The sequence below is a fragment of the Tympanuchus pallidicinctus genome, unplaced genomic scaffold (assembly GCF_026119805.1).
Source record: "Tympanuchus pallidicinctus isolate F22 unplaced genomic scaffold, pur_lepc_1.0 scaffold3, whole genome shotgun sequence".
NCBI classification, from domain to species: Eukaryota; Metazoa; Chordata; class Aves; order Galliformes; family Phasianidae; genus Tympanuchus; species Tympanuchus pallidicinctus.
In genome coordinates, this window is record NW_026294747.1 from 78,556,561 (window position 1) to 78,576,625 (window position 20,065).

The window sequence follows — 20,065 nt, forward strand, 5'->3', positions numbered from 1 at the left end:
CCAGAGCTACAATGAAGCTTTGATGAGAAAATTACGTGTATGTACTGAACCAGAATTTCTACCTCTTTAGATTAAATAAACTGTGTTTGATTCTGGAACATCCACAGTGTCATTAAAATAAAGCATACTTGCATGTGTATCTCCTCTTTGTTGTATTTGAAAACTATTTTGAAGACTAGCCTTAATTATCATTGTTTATGTGAGGAACAGGTCTTGTGTTAGTGAAGGGAAATTCAAAAGTCGTATTTTTCTGCTTTAAGGAAAGATCTGATCAATTAAGAAAGTCACACTTTCTTAAAATTTATTTTAACGTCTTTCCTCTGCTTCTTTTTAGGCTGGCAAGGAAATGGCTACAGTTGCCAAGACATCGATGAATGTGAAAGTGATAATGGAGGCTGTTCAACAGCACCAATGGTTCAGTGTATCAACACAATAGGATCCTTCCGCTGTGGAGTCTGTCCACCAGGTTGAATCTTCATCATTTAAAATCTATCTGTAGTTTTATCAACATATTTGATCCTATTTTATTACATACTGAAAAAGCTGTAGGGCAGTTTTAACATACACAAAACAATGCTGTAATACTGAATGCGGTATCGTCAGATTGCTGCAGCTATTTATTAACACTGTGTTGAGCAGGTGTCTGTTGATGCACCATCTGAAATGTTTCTCTTGTACTAGGTAGGCAGTGGTAAAGCCTTGATTTTTACAAGATTCTTCCTTTTGGGGGGGTAGGGAGGGGAAAGATAATTATGGGGAGACAGGCACTGCATAATTATGATAGTAATGTAATTGTCTACATATTAATTGAAAGAGTATCTGGTATGCCATAAATCAGTGGTATTGTTTGTCGTGCCTTGAATGCTGTCTAAGAAGGCAGTGTTTCCACCACAGTGCAGGTCAACCAGCAGAAATGGTGACAATGTCCATAAAATTTCTGGCTTAAAATGCGTTTAAAGATGCATGCAATCAGTAAGGTGAATACTATCAGGAAAAAGTGTTTCCAATTGGTCTACCAATTATCTATCTAAATAGCAGCAAAATGTAGATAGTGAAGGCTCTCTGTTAGTAGGTATTGAAGAGCTCTATCACCATGTTGGAAACATGGCCTCAGGCTAATCTTGATATGGTGCAGTGAACCACAACTGTGCAGTTGTGCCTCAGCATTTTTGTCTTGCCTCCAGGAGCCTCCCAGGAGGAAGCAGACATTGTGTTTGTAACCCAAGGGCAGCCCGCACAAGCAGGAGGCCTTGAATTGCTTGGAGGTGGCTGGGTGCAGAAGTATAGGTAGGGTAGCTGTAGCAGAAATGCTAAATCACAGCTTTGAACAAGTAATTGAGCACCTGGTGGGAAGGCAGGGCCAAGTCAGGGGAGCTCAGGTGCATGCAGCGCATTTGTGTGACTGAGAGGACTTTCCAGACCTCATTTAAGGTTTGGCTGTGGAGGCAAAGGTATCTTGCTGGAAATCCCTGCCTGCAAAGGGGAAGCAGATATTTTTCTTTTTTTTTTTCCTGTGTCCATGGCTGCCACATCTGAGCACGTACTCACTTGCTGCAGCCTAGGACTTTGCTACTTGGCTGTCATTTCTGCCCTTTTCATTGTGTCACAGTGTTACATCAGCATGCCCTGATAGAACTGAGCTCCAATGGCTTCATTCTGACCTCACCTATATTTGGGTAATACTAGTATAATGTTTTTCTAAAGTCATGTAAGGATTTAGTTAAGTTCATAATCCATCCTTATAACGTAGGAACATAATAAATATGCCAGACCTTATCTACTATCTCAGATTTCTCTCTTTAACTGCACAGACTGTAATTTTACAACTTAAAAGTTTTTTTCTCACAGATGCTTGTTTTGCTGTTGATGCACAGAGAACATAGTTTGTTGCAGACTAAGATTTACCTCTGTACAGGTTATGAGGGAGATGGACAAACGTGTACCCAGGTTAATAGCTGCTCGATAAATAATGGAGGGTGCCATCCATTGGCTACCTGTACCTCTACTCCAGGTATGACATTAGCTTAAGGACTGTAAGTATTATCAGTATCCCAAGGAACCCACTTTGTAGCAATGTATTTACCCTAGAACCCATTCTCCACAATCTTCTCAAGAGAGAAGATTTTTCCTTCCTCAAGAGAACAAACAGGTATGGGGTAAAGCCAGCCTTCCTGCAAACATTGATAGAGATTGAAGCTTCACACCCAAGAGCAGACCTAGTCATTAAAATGTTAAGGTCATCACCATTTTCTACTTTCAGCTGCCTTTAACCATTTTTCTCCTTTGTATTCTTTGACTACTTCCAATGCTTCCCATGAAATTAAGTTTGGACTCTCACATACTAACACAGAAACTTTCATGACCAAACTGGACACAGACCAGGGCAGGTACCAAAATTAGACAGGAATCAAAATAAGATTGAATCGGATCTAATAATTTAGAATGCATGATGGCTCAGCTTCAAAATGCTGAGGACCTTTACGGTCAAGGTTGGTATCCTCATTGTAACGAGGACTGAATTATATTCTATTTTTTTCCTTACATCTCAAGGACTAATGCCATTTTGTTCGTGCACATCTGGGTACACTGGAAGTGGATATGGACCAAATGGGTGCTCTCCTCTTACTGATATCTGTCAGCTGCAAAACCCTTGTGTAAATGGTCAGTGCTTGGTAAGTGCTGGACTGCTCACAGTGACAACATTATGAAATTATCATTGCTAGCAACAAGGAGATTGCTGAGACTGGAATCTGAGTGCAGGCTTGCTACAGGTAATGAGATGAAGTCAGTGGGAGTGAAAGATCAGCAGATACACCTGGAGAAAATTGAGAGGGTTTCAGGATACTCTTATCGGGCTGCCTTAGAGGAGGGAGAGTTGGTACCCCCAGAACAGTGATGGGAATGCTGGCTGGGCAGAGTTGGACATTTTTGTCCTTTACTGATTGGTGGTGTGAATTTGTTCTCATGCACAGTGACCATTTAGTTTGTCCACATGGATCTTATAAAGGTGTTTGGTTTTCTGAATGAAATCCTCTGTGCTTTGGGAAGTCTGTGCTATGGATCTGAGAATTCAGATTCTTCTATTGCAGAAGATATTTACAGTGATGATTTCGTAGAAGCATTCCAAATAGAACATTTGTTGTTCAAGTAATGTTTGATCTTGTTTGTCCATGTTGTTTCTTCCCTGTAATAGTTCTGGAAACAGAATCATTAAATGGGTGGAAACAGACCATATGATATTATTGCATTTTCTTTTCTAAAGGAGACAATCTCCCCCATCCCACTTCATCCATTATAATATATTGATTGTGAGACATCAAAGATGGCAGTTAGCATGTACCTTGATATACTGCACTCTGCTTTACTTGTAAAAAGTATATCTAAAAAGCAAGAAATATGAGGAAAGAAGTCATAAGAAATTAAATATGTGGAAAAACTTGTGTATAAGAAGTAGTAAAGGTTGAGGAAAATAAATAGGAAAGAAGCAGGAATAATACAGAGTAGCCAGTGAAAGTGTTCCTATTTAACAACCCTCAGAGTTAAAATTAAGTGACTGCCAATGCAACAGCAGACTTCCATGAAAACAGGCTTGAGAGAAACGATTTATAAACCATTGCCACCATGGTTTGCTGTTTATAAGTTATAGATAACATGATTGACTTGTTTCCAATGTGATCATTTCAAAGCCAAGTAGTTTTCTGAATGAATGCAGATTTTGACTTTCTGAAGACAGAGCTCTGCAAATAAATAACTTGATAGAAGAAAAAAGAGCTAGGTAATTGGATTAGGCTGTGGCTTTATGTTGGTTTTCACCACTAACCATCAAAGCCATTACGTTCTAAATGATTTGTTTGTTCTGGTATCTCCACATAAAGTAAGTGTAAATATCAGTCCTTCTACTGACCACACTGATTCTTTTAGGTGACCCATGCTCACTAGATTTATTGCATTTGTTCATATCTGTAGGCAGTGACCTCTGGATATTTCTGCCTGTGCAGTGCAGGCTGGACAGGCTCTAACTGTACGGAGAACATCGATGAATGCGTTAGCAACCCGTGCCAGAATGGTGGAAGCTGCACGGATGGGCTCAATGGTTACACCTGTGAGTGTACCAGTGCCTGGACAGGACCACAGTGCCAGACTGCCCAGCATGGTATGTCAGCAACTTCCTCCTCAGCTGAAATGGGTGCCAGACTTCAGCTTGTAAATGCTTGCTCTATGTGATCACTTTGTTTTTAAGAATAAAGATTTGAGAGGGGGGAAAACAAACAAACAAACAACCCTTGTCTTGGTGGGCTATAAGTTCTGATCCAAAGTCTCCTGGAGTTAATTTTTCTTTACAGCTGTTTTATGTTAATCCATTGGAGTGTAATGGAGTAGCAGGCCTACTTGGAGTTTTACAGAACGACTGCAAGTTCCTGCCTGTGCAATTTCTTCTCGGTATCTGTTGTTATGCTTCGGGTTTTTTTGCCAGTAACTTTAATTGAGCTAAGACAGGACAGCATTCCAGTGAGTGTCCCTGTGGCATCCATCTGTCAGATGGCTCATATTTATTGCAAGTTGATGTGAAGAAAGCAGATTAACTTTTCACAGAATGTGGAATGTGAACTTTTCACTCAGCTGCTGTGAAATCTAGGCTATTTTAGAGTTATTTCAAGCTCTTTCTATTTTCCTTATGTTTCTAAACAGGATCTTTTTTTGTTGTTATTAAGGATATACATAAGGAATATTTTTTAACAATTCATAATGTAAATGTGTAAAAGATCACTTAATATCCAGTGACAAATTGCAATGTATCAATATTTCTTTTAGTTCTTAATCAATGCAAAAGTGATACATTCTATTATGATAATTTTGAATCTGGGAAATTGTGAGATGTTGTTAAAAGGGAACTTCAAACAGAATTTTTTTTTTTTACCATTTCTTCATACAAAATATATCAGTGCACTTAGAATTGAATATTGCTTTATTGTCAGCTGAATGTTAAACTACATTTGCTTCTTGCATACGGCAGCTCCATGTACACTGTATTTGGGTGCTTTATGGATATATTTTTCCATAGCTGTTGTGGATTTTCCATTCACAGCTGCCACTCATTGAATGGCTCAGTAAGAGAAGAAGAGACCATGGTCTATCATGAGAGGTGTAATCAGCAGCAGATATCTGAGCCAAGGTTATATACAGGACAAAGAAGCATCTGAAGGATACTTCTATGATGCACCACCACTGAGAAATAAAATGTTATATCATGTTAGCTTCAAAACGTTATTTATGTAGATGGGAAAATTGAGATTTCAATCTGGAGTTAGCTTTCTGGAAACAAGAATTTATTGATGGTTCCTTGAGGCAGAACCAGCATCTTTTGGTTCATGTGTTTCAGCTGAAAAATTTTTATCCATTTTCCAGGAACTTCTTTTCATTCAGGAAGTAATTTCTCTCTCTCCTTTTTTTAATGCCATTTCACTTTAAAGGAAATTCTGAAGAGTCTTTTATCTTTGTTCTAGATGTTTAGGAAGCCAAACATATGTAGGAAGTTTAGTTTTGAGTCTGTACTGTGATAGCATGAATTAATCAATTTAATTTTTTTGTTTCTGCAGCTTGTGGAGAATATCTTTCAGGCTCCAGGGGGACTTTCAGTTACCCTAACAACCCAAGCAGCCAGCGCTATGATAATGGGGTCAGCTGTGCCTGGGTTATTCAAACTGCTCTGGACAAGGTAAAATAGAGTTCAAGTTAAAGAAACCCTCCACAGGAGCCTCAGCTCACCAGAGTACATGTGACGTATTTATGAACGTATGACATAAAGATGGTCACAAGTTCTGTATTCTTACAAACCTTCAGGCTCCTTAATGTGGGCTACATTTTCAAAGTTCCGCAAAGATCCGCAGGGGATCTGAACTTACCTGAAGCTGTGTATGTTACTGTTTATATAGAGAGTATTTACAGTGCGCCAGTACAAAACTCCCATGACAGTATTTTCAGTCATAGAATAGATTATAAAACTTTCTAGATCTGATTTCAAGCCTTTTCCAGTATAACATGTGGCAGACACAGGAAATGATATTGATCATATATTTATGGGAACAGTGCTATTTCCGTATCCAAATCCTTTCTAATCTCCTCCCTTTTATTTTGACCCTAAGTTTCCGTAGTATCTTCAGTCCTGGAACTCTTCAGGAAATGGCATAATGACTCCAAAGCACATAGATACTCAAAGCTGTGTGAACAATAATATCAGCTTTATGTAGGATTACAGCACAATCTTTGCAGATGGGAAAATAGAGATTACTTATTTTGTTACTTTCTGTTAGATTCTGCATATTACTTTCCCATTCTTCCAACTGGAGGCAAGTACTGACTGCAACTCTGACTTCCTTCAAATCCACGATGGAGCTTCAGCATCAGCGCACATGCTGGGAAAATACTGTGGTTCTGACCCTCCTGTTGAGCTTTTCAGTTCCCACAATTCCCTTTATTTTTGGTTTCACTCAAATCACGCCGTTACTACTGGAGGTTTTACTGTTCATTGGGATTCTCGTGATCCTGGTAAGTTGGATGAAATGTCAGGTAATGCAACGTGTTTGCAGCTTTGGAGAAAAGTGGCTGATTTACTTCTAAATAAGAAATTTAAGTGCTGTAGTAACATTAATTAAATGGCTCTTCCAGGAAGTGCATTCCCAGAGGGAAACTCCTAAATATTTTGTGCAGCATCAAGCTCACTTCAGTCTTCTGTGTGCTGTCTAGAAAAAAAAAAAAAAAAAAAAAAAAGTGGACTAGGTTGTGTTCTGAAGGAAACATGGGGAGGAGAAAAAGGCAAAATTCAGAGGCAAAACTTTTTTTCCAGGAATGCTTACTGAAATGGTCTTTTTAATGTTTGGGTGTTTTTTTTTTTTTTTTTTTTTTTTTTCAATTTACATTATTAGATAGGTAATTACTAATTGACAAATATGTACACAAACTGAAAACAGAGTTTGTTTGTTTGTTTGTTTGTTTTTTAAGAAATAAAAACAAAGAGGAAGAGATATAGATTTGATTTGACCACACCAGCTCTTAGATAGAAGACATGAGTTGCGCCTGCCATTACCTTGCTGGTATGGGGGAGGGGGAGGTGCTTTTACAGTACGTACATAAAACATCCTTCCCTGCAATCTGCTCTCTTAAAAATGAAAACAGATGTGTGCTAGGGTAAAACACAGTGACTCTATATACAACAGATAGAAATTCAGACTAATTTAATAAAGCCGATCTAAAACAATACATTCAATTTTTAAAACAATTTTTTAATCTAAGAAGATTTTCTTCTCACAATATTTCCATTATAATTGTGAAAGAATCTTTCACAGAAAAAATAATGAGAGATTTGGATTTTATAACTGAGCTGTGTAAATAATTATAAAAAGTACAGGAAGATGCAACTAGTTGCTCTATTTGTTTGGGTTTATTTTTTGTTTCTGAATTTATTCTGGGTACCTGCAGTTCAGTTTTTGACCCGATGTGCAGTGTTAAAGACTATATTGCTGTATGTCTTTTTTCTGTTAGAATGCGGTGGTGAGCTAACAGGTACTTATGGCTCAATAAGCTCTCCAGGGTACCCTGGTAACTATCCTGTAAATAGGAACTGTATCTGGACCATTTCAACCGATCCTGGCCTCCTCATCACTTTTGCTTTTGGCACACTAAGCCTAGAACACCATGAGAACTGCAGTTATGACTACTTGGAGGTAAGGTTTAATTGTGCATTATGACTTTATTTGATGGCAAGGTTACTACAAAACAAGATATTTCAAAACTTTTTATATGTAGAGAAGTATACTGTTTGATATTAAATCTTGGATTAAAATATTCATTTGTACTTACTACAGCCGGTACTGCACTCAGGTACTGTTGGTAAAAACAAAAAGAAGATGGAATTCCATTCCACTGAAGTCAGTGGAAGTCCTGCAACTAGGGAGGATAGGATTCAGGTCAACTGTCTGGTGGGAAGCTTTCACTTCCTTGCAAGGTTCAGTCTCCAACTTCCTAGTTGAATATCAACCCACTGAGTATTAACCTAAGTAAAAGAATTAGACAAAAGGAACTAAAATTAATGGGTTCATATTACAGTACAATCTACTACTCTTTGAGTGATCTTAGGCCTTACACTCAAATGCAAAGTAATAGTTTTCACTAATGCCCTCTCACAAAAATGACAGTGTCATAACTGAATATTGCAGAGCGTGGTTTCAGAAAAACAGTTCAACACTAGATCTGATACTTTTTTCCCTTTCACAAACCCCATGCTCTTCTAGGAGCGCTACCAGATAAGCTGGTTAGTCTATTTCTATTCCCTGTGTGTCTGGAGCTTCCACCATAGGCTTTCCTCCTGCCCCTCCCAATACAACTTAAAGTATTTGTACCGTCTACAGTTGACATGCATCTGATAATCCTAAACAGGTGATTTATCATTCTGTCTAGATTCGAGATGGCCTTCTTTCAGAAGACACTCTCCTTGGTAAATACTGTAGCACTGAATCTCCACCCCCCCTCCAAACAACTGGACCATATGCATGGGTTCACTTTCACTCTGATGATGCGGTTACTGACAAGGGCTTTCACATTGTCTATACAACATCAGCTGGTAAGTAAAAATCAGTATTAAAGTTTAGTCTGTAACCTTTCTAAGGCATAGCCAACGGGAGACAAATGTCTGTAATTAACACTTGCAATTTAATAACATAGTGTCTTGGATTTGCAGCCGTTGCTCAGGGGCAACCTAAACTAAAAGAATTACTGTAGATGTGAATATTTCAACTAACGTTTTGTTTTCTTAATACAGCAGATCTAAGTTGTGGAGGAAACTACGCTGATAGTGAAGGGGTTATTACATCTCCTTTCTGGCCTAATCCGTTTATTAGCAGTCGACAATGTATCTACATTATCAGACAGCCAGAGGATGAAAAGATATACCTCAACTTCACACATTTGGAGCTGGAGAGCCACGCTGGTTGCTCATTGAGTTATATTGAGGTGACTTTTCTTTAGCAGTTCATGTGAAAGGTTGTTTAAATGTATTTACAATCCAAGGTAGTGTGATTTCTTTCTCAAGGGCCACTGTAGAACCAGATGTTCATCAAAGGTTTAAGTATATCATTGTGTTAGGTTTCCAGACTCAGAGGGACTGAAAGATAAGAGAACAAGGAAATCTTTCTAGCATAGCATTAATTCTTAATCTCCTGTACATGATGAAGATAGAGTTTGGACCTTAAGTAAATGCACGTCAAACAAGAAAAACAGAAATAATGCAACAGTCTCTAGGCAGCATTTTCTGAAGTCGTGGTGTTATGCTGAAAATTCATTTTGTGGAAAAGAAAAAGCACACTACATATTTTAATACTTATATTTGTGTTCAGAATTGTTGTTATAGAAAAAATGGTATATGCAGAATGCTTCTATATAGAAAAATATAATAATAATATAGTAATTTTTGTCATCCAGGATATACTGCAGATAAATTGTATGTGATCTCAAAAGCACTTCTATATGCTGTACTTTCTTCGTTGATCTACATCTTCATGTTTCATCTAAATCTACTAAGTGCCACCTTTTAAGTATGATAGATATTATTTATTCAACTTCTTCCTTACCCCTAAGCCCATTAAATCTAGATCTGCATGTCTTTAATCAACCACAGATGAAGTTTGGTTGTGTAGGGCTGGTACTGGTGGGGATCACTGGGAGCTCCCACTGGAGGCAGCAGGGACGAGCACCACAGCCAGAGCTGTCCCACCACCTCAGCCAGAAACAGGGTGACTGGCATCAGCCTCAGGCAATGAATTCCTTTCTCTAGGGGATAGTAACAAGCCAAGACTGGGCTAGACCATGTGCTGTGGATGGGAGCTGGAGCCTGGTTCTGCTGAAGCCCCTGATGGGGAGCGGCTGATGGTCCTGGGCGCTGAAATGCAGCTCTGGGCAAGGTGGGAGAACCTTCAGGCCCCAGCAAGCTCTGGTGGGTTCAGCCAGCCTGTGCCATCTTCTGTCGTGCTGTCCTTGTGGTCTTCTGTGTCACAGCCCAGTTCATCTTATCTCAAGGAAGAGTGAATGACTTCATTCTACATGAAATGGCTGCTATCTGTACAGAACTCTGGTTGCACTGCATGGAGATAAACAGACATAAAACAAATTCAGCTACAGCCCCTGGATGATGTAGCTGTCATGGATAAGCCAGGTGCAGGGAAGAGGGAAGCTGGTGGCCAGTGGGGAGGCACTGGGAGAAGCAGTCCGAGGCCCAGCAGGGCCAAGCTTACAGGCAGCTTCAACCACAGCAGTGTGGCATGGCGGGGCTGTGCAGTTGTGAGGTTTTGTGTTTAACCTCTTTCCGAGTAAGTGAGGCACAGGCCTTGGTGAGCTCCCTTTAGTTAATCTGTTTTTATAAGATTTGTTATTGTGCTAACATTGCTCCTGTTTCTCCTTCTCTAACTCGGAGACTTTGCCTGGAATGAAGTGTAATTAATTTTTGTAATGAGAGGAGAAGTGTGTTTAATGAACACAGGCAGCTTTTGTTTGTTTGGCCTGGTACTCCTCATGCTAATTGCTTGCGGAACAGCAGCTAAATTCACCACAACCAGAGAAACAAAACCAGTTCTGTTGGAAACAATCAGTTTGCGTTAATTCAGCAAAGCATTTACCTTGTTTGCTGCAGTCACAAGCAGTTCAGTTTTCCTGTATTTGTCTGCTCTGCCACCTCTTAGCCTTCCTCCTCATCAACTCAGCTCAGCCTAGAGCAAAACGCACAAAAATTGTGGTTTCAAGTCTTGTTCTTTCAAAGCCTATTTTCCAGATATGCTTTTCTAAAATACTATTTCAATGGATTTTATGATGAAATTCAACTGGGGAAATGGATTTTAGTTTTGGATGCTTAAGTTATTTTCAAAATCACTCTGTGACAATTATTTTGTCACTTTGAGAAGTAGCATATTATTCACATCCCTGTGATAACAGGAAATCACAGCAGCCAGACGCTGCTTGCAGACACTGGCTGAGGGAGGGATGTTTAGTCTTTGACTAAGGAAGGAGCGGCCTGGGACAAGGGGTCTGCAATAAGAAACTAGACACAATAAAACTTATTTAGGACTGTGACATAGTGCTGCAGAGGTAAGGTATTAGCTATGCCAGCTCCTTCTCCTTCATCCTTCTAACTGGCAATACGAAATATTATTCAAATGGTTTAGAGAACCTGTCATTTTTATAACTTCTATTTGGATTTTATAAACCAAAAGCATAAGCAGAATCAGGTCAAGAAAAAAGTAAACTCATGCAAACTATAGTTCTATAAACTTCTTTATAAACATTTTCTGAATACTCCAGCTTAGTTTGAGATTTTATTTACTTCCTCATAAATCCCATATAACTCTCTCACCTTGAGTCTAGATCCCACAGAAATTTAAAGTGCATTAGTCAGAGAAGCATTTCTCCACAGGGAAATTGCTAAACAAAGCAATTGAACCACTGCCTGCTCGCCTGTCTACCCAGCACTGCAAACTTTTCCTTCCTTCTCTCTCAGCCCGTGAAATGACACAGCTGAGGAGGAGAGAAGAGGTGATGAGAGGGGATCTGAAAACTATATGTCCTCTGCTTGGTCCCTGATAGGCAAATAGCAGGGGACCTGTTTTAGGACCTGTTTGTTGACTCTCCTGTTGGAATGAAATGAGTGCTTCAGAGGGCGTTCAGAGCACCTTGGCTGTACTGCTTGGCCTGATCCTAGACTTACTCACAGCCTGTGAGTTCAGAGCCTGAAGACTGGAGATGCAAATACCTCTTACTGTTCTAGTCTCCTTGATAATCATGATTCATAATGTAGTGCACAAGTCTCCTTTGATTTACAAATTGAATAAGGGCAGTGCAGAAGGTACGAACTGAAAGCTTTTATAGCTTTATTATCATTTTCATGCATTGAGCCCTTTAGAAAAATGGAAAATTTTACTGCTTGTAGACTCACAGTTGCACCTTTTGTTGCAGTGAATGTTTCTGGCTGTGTTGATGAATATGTGTGATGTGATGTGATATTTCTGGAGAAGCGCCATTAGAAGGTCACTATAAACTTCATGGCCAGAGCAAGGAAACTACAAATCTTGTCCTTTAATTTTCCACAACAGGCTTTTAGTGCTGGAAAAAAAAAATAAAATAAAATAAATCATAGTTATCACTAGTGAGTAACTTAACTGTCTCTTTCATATGAAAGATGTCACTTATGGAAGCACATGCCCAAACTGTGTTAAAACTGTGATTCATTGAGACGATTTGTTTCTTTCTTGTGATCTGTGATAGTAGTGTGTCTTCTGTGCCTATAATCAAGTCTAGGTATCAAATACCAAAGCTTTTAGGATAGAATCATAGAATCCTTAGAGTTAAAAGGGACCTTTAAACATCATATAGTCCAACTACTGCAACAGGGGCGTGCGCAACTAAATCAGGTTGCCCAGGGCCTGATCCAGCATTGTCTTGAAAGTCCCCCTTGAAAGTCTCTTTTTTATGATCTGATGTACTTCTTTTTTTCTTATTAATGATTAGGTTCGAGATGGTGACAGTGAGATGTCTTCTCTGATTACCAGACTGTGTCGCAGTACAGCTATATCTCCAATAACTTCTACAAGCAACAGTCTCTGGATCGAGTTCAAGTCTGATGCTTCTGTGCAAAGGGCTAGCTTCAGGGCTGTTTACCAAGTTGGTAAGAACTGTTGACTTGCACGATGAAGTTGTTTGTAATTTCAATGCTTTCAATGATTTTGCTGCTATATTACCCACGTACTGGTTCTAAGATAAACTTCAAAGGAAAGGAAAGAAGAGAATAGTTTGTTTATTCAATGCTGCTTTTAGAAATACAAAGGTAATGTTTGCAGTAGGTTTGTTGTAGACACTTCTGCCATATTTGGAAATGTATTCCCCATTGTTTCTGTTAATAATACATTGCTTACCACTAACATACTAAAGATAACATAACTATAACTCTGGCAAAATATTTATACTTTCATTATTTCTGTCTTTTTGTTCTTAATCTCTAATACATTTGTCTAAGCATATGTAATAAAGCTTTACCTTGAGCATGGGGGCCCAGGTGAGCCTCTTGAGGTTTGACAAATTCAAGTGTAAGTCTGGGGTTGTGGTAACCCCTACTATCATTGCAAGCTGGGAGGTATAAGGATGGTAGAACACAGCCCTACTGAAAAGGACTTGAGGGTATTGGTGGATGCCAGCAATGTGCATCCTGGGCTGCATCAAAGTTAGTGTGGCCAGCAGGTCAGAAGGATGATCCTGCCCATCTGCTCTATGCTGGTGAGCCTTCACCTGGAGTACTGTATCCAGATGTGGAGTCCTCAGTATAGGAGAGATACAGACCTGTTGGAGTTTGTCTAGAGGAGGTCAGAAAAATCATCTGAAGGATGAAACATCTCTCCTAGGTTGTCTCCTAGGACAGGCTGAAAGAGGGAATGTGTGCCAGGGAGATTTGTTAGAGGCCTTTCAGTACATACAGGGGGGCTGTGAGAAAGAAGAGAACAGGCACTTTGGTGTAGGATCTGTTGTGATAGACAAAAGGAAATGACTTCAAACTAAGAGCGAAGATTAGATTGGATGTAAGGAAGAAATTTTTTACAATAAGTGTAGTGAGGCACCCTGTGTCCTTGTTCATTGTAGAGGAGTTGGACCAGATGACCTTTAAGGATTCTGTCCAACTCGAAAGATTTTATGATTCTATGAAATAAGTCAAATCTCTTAAATATTCATGGTCAATGTTAAATTGAACTTCTGTAAATATACATTTATGCTACGCAGTAATATGTTCTTTTAAGTATGTTTTTAATTCTAGCTGGTAGAACCACAGTAGATGCTATGAGAAGACAGGATTTTAGATGTGGTTTCCTTCTAAAGATGGTGATATAGTAATATTTGATAGATATTATATTATGGGTTTGTCAAAACCATTCATCACAACTACTGACTCTTGGTGTCTCTTGGCAGCTTGTGGAGGCTCCCTGTCTGGAGAAGGCACTATCCATTCACCTTACTACCCAAGGATGTCCTCCCAGCCAAAGACCTGTGAGTGGATCATCTCCCAGCCAGTGAGCAAAGTGGTGATTCTTAACTTTATCGACTTTGGCATTCGAAATACAACAACTTGTGACTCAGACTACGTTGAGGTAAAGAAAATTGCATTTATAATACACATAATTCTCAGAAACTCTTAGCTGTGTGTTCCTCCTTGTACTCATTTCCACAAAAGCAGAACTGTTTGATTTATTGAGGATGCCTTTTATGATGCTGTTCTTATGAAGTTATTTGCTCTTACAACTTTAAAACAATCGAACTTTTTATGGAATATTTTGAATATACTGTTCTTCAGGTCAGAGATGGCAATAACACAGAATCTCCTCTTTTGGGAAAATATTGTGGCACGGCTGTACCATCTAGAGTGCAATCTACAAGGAACAATCTCTATATCAGATTTAGAGCTTCCTCTCTTACCAACCTTGGCTTCAGAGCTCAGTACTGGCCATTAGATACAAGTAAGAATTTTTTTGTTTTGGGTATAGGGTGTTGGGATTTTACAGATTTTCTTGTACACTGAAAACAGAGGCCCATTGAGTATTACAAGGTATAATGGGAGAAAAAATCGAAGTGTATCACAGCGTAGTATGCATGAGACAAAAATGTTCATGAAATATCAGTAAAGTAACAAATGTTGTAAGTGCCTTGTAGTTGAATTAATATATTCTTTAATTTGTTTAAAATCTCTACAGTATGCGGGGAGTCTCTCACTGGCTTAGAAGGAACAATTACAAGTCCTAGTTACCCAGATGTCTACCCACATGGTATTGATTGTACCTGGACCATCAGCATTCAATCTGGCTACCTTATCCGCCTGACGTTCACATCTTTTAACTTGCCATTTGATAGCGACTGCAGAATGGATTATCTTGAAATATATGACAACAGCACTATGCAGAAATTGGGGAGGTATGTTCATTAGCCTGTAGAACTTAATTACTGTAGAGTGTGCTCTGTTCTGTTTCTGTACATCTTTCCAATTTGTTTCCTTAAATTTTGCATGTAGTTTAATCGCTCCACTGAAACATTAACAGCAATTTTGCTAGCATAGTAAAGGCAACTTCCTCTCCTCAACCAGAGAACAAGAACCCCATTTAATAAATGCTATATACTAGGAGAGTAGCTGCCACTGTCCAGCTCCATTAACATTTTGATATATGGGAAATATATTCAAAAGCATTAATATATCTGTTCTAAGGAAAACACATGATTTGGAACACCTGCAGAGATGAAAGAAAGATTATTTAAAAGAGATTACTTAAAAGGATGTGTATCGGATCTCAGCAAGAACTAAACTGAAGTCATTGTCTTATAAGGTTTTATTTTCACTTCCTCCTGATCTGTGCTGTTTTATTAGGTTGGAAAAATCTAACAAATGTTTTCTTCTCTCTCCCTCTTAAGAAGCTCTGTTATATACAGGGTTTTCTTGCTAACCTAGAATTCAAGAACATTTCATCGACTCAAGCACAGAACTCAACTGCATTTACAGTCTATAAAGTAGTTGCTAGATATGGCAATATTTTGGAAAATAAAGAGCAAATGACCATCATATTATAGTAGAGAGCATTTTGCCACCCTGGTCTTTTGTCAGCCACTCAGGCTATGCTGTAGGTACAGCATGGACTAATTTCAGTAAGAACTGCGCAACTTGGTAATTTCTCCTCTGACTTTACAGATCTAACATTTGTTAGATTCTTGTACGTGAAGAGTGTTATTTAGCCTCGTGATACAGCGTTTATGTTTGAGATCTCTATAGTTCAGAGGTGACATCATATATATGCAGCTGTTCAAACCTCACAAAAACCGAATCTTCCAGTAATACAGATGCTTCATAAAGCACCGCCACTCAATGTGGGTCATTTTTTTTGCTGCAGGTACTGTGGAAGATCAATTCCACCATCTCTTACTAGTGGTGGCAATGTGATGACGTTGTACTTTGTGACCAACAGCAGCATTTCTTCTGAGGGCTTCTCAGCTAATTATATCTCCTTGCATGCATCAGAAGGTAAAATGTCAGTATGTCGTTATGCAAATTAAATGTTTTCAGTTGTCACTATAAATAACCACTGTAAGAAACAGAAACTTTATTTTCTGTGTTTATGTAGGACTGCTTGGTGCCTCCTCTGTCCCCTTCTTATTTATAGCTACTTGATTCAAAAAGCATTTCCCTCTCTGCAAATATGACCGACATAGAAAGCAATTTATGTAAGCAATACTGCTGTTTTCTTTACAAAGTCACTAAGAGCTGACAAGGTAGAAATGTATGAATTATTTTGGAAAATTATTTCCTGAATTTGTTCTGTCCACCCTAAGCTGAGTTGGGTGATGTAGGAAAACTCACTTTAATGGAAAGCCACCTGAGCATCTCAGGTGCCGTACAAATTAGTTTAGCTCCTATTTGGGTATAGTGTTGATTGTAGGCAAAAAAAAAAGTCACATCAAAATATAACAAATTAGCAAATTAGCCTGAAAGCGCAAGCAGCTTTTTTCTTTTCTCTGTAAGATTGAGCTCAAATTGTCAGTCTCCAGAACTCAAGGCTCCTCTTATGCCTTAAACCTATTATTTAAGTATCTTTTAAGAAATGATACACGTGGGGAAAAGTGACTATTGAAGAGAATGACTTCTCATTCACTTAGTAGTGTAAAACAGAGGAAAAACTGGAAAATTACTCAAATTGCTACTGATTTGAAGGTTTTCCAATGTGGGCTTATCTGTGTTTTCAAAATATGCCAAACCCACTAAGCCTCTGCTAGTGTTTGCACGTCTCCCTGACAAACAGTTGTTCTAGCAGTGACTGAGCTGCATTTGAAGGAGCAGCTTTGAAAGGCTGTCAAGTACCTTCTCATACATTTAAAAGGCATGTCTGCTGTTGCTTTCCTTGCTGCTAAACCTACATCTGTATTAGAAGAGGATATGGGTGAAGAGACAGATTGCATTGTTCATTAATGTGATAGTTTTCCTTTTTTCCTTTACCTCAAGTAAATATTGCATAGTTGGATTTGATAGATAATAGCAGCTCTTCTCACAGTTTATCAAGATCAGAATACTTTCTAATTAGTATTAATCTGTATTTCTGTCTCTGGCATCTTATTTCTCTGACTTTATCGGTTATCTTGGTGCTGAACCCAAGTTTTTCTTTCTACCTTTGCTACTCTGCCCCCTTTCTTCCATATCCTCCTCCTTTACTGCTGCCACTGACAAGGTATCCTCATCCAAAGCGCTGTTATATGCATCGTGCGAGGTTCAAACTGTACCAGTATTGTCTGTGGAATGGTTTCGAAGTATATTTTAAAAATCTGTTTTCTCTTCAATATTATTAAAAACTGTAAGTGAAATGATTTTTATGGATGAATCTCTCCAAACATTTTCTTTTCCCATATTTTTTCTTTCCACTTAATTAGTACAGGTATGTTTATTACTTTTCGGCTTAGAATCATAGATTCCTTTGAGTTGGTAGGGACATTTAGAGGTCATCTAGTCTAACTCTCCTGCAATGAACAGGGACATGTACAGCTAAATCAGAGACCCAGAGTCTGATCCAGCCTCACCTTGAAAGTCTTCAGACACAGGGCACCAACTGCATCTCTAGGCAACCTGTTCCAGAGTCTCATCGCCCTCACTGTAGACTTTTTCCTTATAACTAAGCTTCATCTCCTCTCTTTAGGCTTGAAGCCATTTCCCCTTGTTCTTTCCACAGACCCTGCTGAACAATCTGTCCTCTTCTTTCCCATAGCTCTCCTTCAGATACTGAAAGGCCACTCTCAAATCTCCCCAGAATCTTCTCTTCTCCAGGCTGCCCTCTCAGCCTGTTCTTTTAGGAGGTGTTCCATCCCTTGGATCATTTCTCTAGGCCTCCTCTGGATGTGCTCTAACAGGTCTTAATAGGATCTTTAATGAGAAATATTGCAAAAGTGATAACTCGCTTTCTTCTTGCTCAAAGCCAGAATTATGATCTCTGGAAGAAATGCTGTTTCTTTTTTTCACTTTAAGCACCGTAATTTGCATATGTATGGTAACATAGTGAATAACTACTGAAACTGAGACTAATAACCCTATTAAAAAGTTGAAACCACAATTTCTCTTCACAGAAATTTCTTTCCTTTGGCCTCAGCACGAGCATGGTAATATTATAACTCAGTTGTCATAAATACTGGACCATTAGCATTCATTTCTTATTAAGAATAAAGTGTTGAAGCTGCAATGGCCTGGGAGAAGACAAATATGTGTTTGTGGACTTCACTGAGAGAAGTAATTTAACACTCCTGTGAAATTATATTGAGTTAAGTTTTCCTACTGTGAGACTTTTAGGCCTGCTATTTATCTTATGTATATATCCAGTTACACTAGGGTAGTGAATTGCTGAAATAATAATATCTGAGAGAATTACCAAAGCTATGGATTTTTTTTTTTTAACATTTGCTGTCTATTTTCATTTTTCTGTTAAGAAAAACATGCTTTTAATAATGTACCTTGTGCAGCAGGAATTCTTCATATTTTTGAGCTATATTTTTTTAGCAAGCTACACTACAACCTATATCAGAAGTGGTCAAAGCTGTTCTGGTTCACATTAGAATTTTCAATAGGCCTTTGCCTGAAGTTACTTCACAGAGAATGAACTATTGGAAACATGGACAACATTAAAAGACAAAAAAAAAAAAAAGTAAAAAAGGAGGATATGTGTGAGTGAAAAATATTATTTATCTGAAACAAAACTAATTTTTTTCTCTATGTATCTTACCAAACAATGTTTGGCGTGGCTTATCCGTGATTTATTAATTATTTGAAGAGTTGCAGGAAATAGCTGCAAAGCTGTATTTCCTAGTTAAGAAGCTTGAATGCAGTGAGATACGGGCATGGCTATGATCCATAACGTACAAGCAATTGTTTTAGCAGTCTGCTAGCTAGTAGCTGTGAACAGCTCAAAAGGCAGGAATGCTTCAGACAAATTTACCCCCACGATTCTTAGTTGTCTTAAGTGTATGTCTCCTACTTACATTGTCTGTACCTTAGATGCTTATTTCTTGGCTCTCTGTCTTTTGAGGATCATCTGGAACCACAGAATCCATAACTCAAATACCAGATAGATGAGTGTCACAGCATATAAATCTTGCAATAGTGTTTGGGTTTTCTTTTGTGTATCTTGGCTGAAAAGCCACAGGGAAAAAAAAACAAAAACAAAAAACAAAAACAAAACAAAACAAAAAAAACAACCAAAATGTGAAATTATTGAAAAGTTGTTGAAAAGGCTCAGTCATTACACGAAGAGTTGCTCAGGCCTTGAAAGATCCAGGTATATTTTGTTGTCCGTGAATTCTCACTAGTAAGCATTTATTTATTCATTCATTCATTAAGGAGGCTTCATTTCATCCTTTCCAGTAAGAAGGGTCATCGTTAACAGGGCTTTTAGCAGATTTCTTTCCTGATACGTGTTTTTTGTTTTTTTTTTAATCCCTGGTCTTTGTCTGGCCTTGGTGAAAGATAAGACTTCTGGTTACCAGCCTGAATTGTAAATGACACGATTTTCCAAGAGAGATAACTTGGCTTTAAACAGCTTCATTGTGTGTTGTGTTAGTTGAGAGAGACTGACTGCAGAAGGCAGAGTTTGAGAAAGATGAAGAAAGTATTTTGAGCCTGTGGACTTAAGTGTGTACCTGATAGTGATGTATAGATCATAGAATCATTAAGGTTGGAAAAGATCTCATCTGGTCCAACCATCCCCTTACCTCCCATATTGCCCCCTAAACCATGTCCCTCAGTGTTATGTCTGCCTTTTCCTTAAGCACCTCCAGGGATAGTGTCTCTGCCACATCCCAGGTAGGCTGTTCCAGTGCCCAACAACTCTTTCTAAGAAGAAATTCTCCCTAATACTCAACCTGAGATGTGTGTCATTATCAGTATCCATATAAAAGTTGACTTCTCAATTTGCATCATGCAGACTAAAGCCAGTAATTATTAGGAGGATGTTGCTTGGATTTTCTCTTTAGG

General features: G+C 38.6%; 1 protein-coding gene across 1 annotated transcript in view; it reads left to right on the forward strand.

Moving 5' to 3' along the window:
• Positions 1–20,065, forward strand: part of CUBN (cubilin) — a 132,036-nt gene that overhangs the window by 9,713 nt on the left and 102,258 nt on the right. The window contains exons 9-22 of the mRNA XM_052696991.1: positions 335–466; positions 1,916–2,011; positions 2,551–2,672; positions 3,967–4,153; positions 5,598–5,716; positions 6,312–6,546; positions 7,540–7,721; positions 8,455–8,617; positions 8,816–9,006; positions 12,547–12,703; positions 13,993–14,171; positions 14,375–14,537; positions 14,772–14,988; positions 15,954–16,084. Of these exons, the coding sequence (XP_052552951.1) occupies positions 335–466; positions 1,916–2,011; positions 2,551–2,672; positions 3,967–4,153; positions 5,598–5,716; positions 6,312–6,546; positions 7,540–7,721; positions 8,455–8,617; positions 8,816–9,006; positions 12,547–12,703; positions 13,993–14,171; positions 14,375–14,537; positions 14,772–14,988; positions 15,954–16,084 (2,274 nt within the window). The remainder of the gene's footprint in view (positions 1–334; positions 467–1,915; positions 2,012–2,550; positions 2,673–3,966; positions 4,154–5,597; positions 5,717–6,311; positions 6,547–7,539; positions 7,722–8,454; positions 8,618–8,815; positions 9,007–12,546; positions 12,704–13,992; positions 14,172–14,374; positions 14,538–14,771; positions 14,989–15,953; positions 16,085–20,065) is intronic.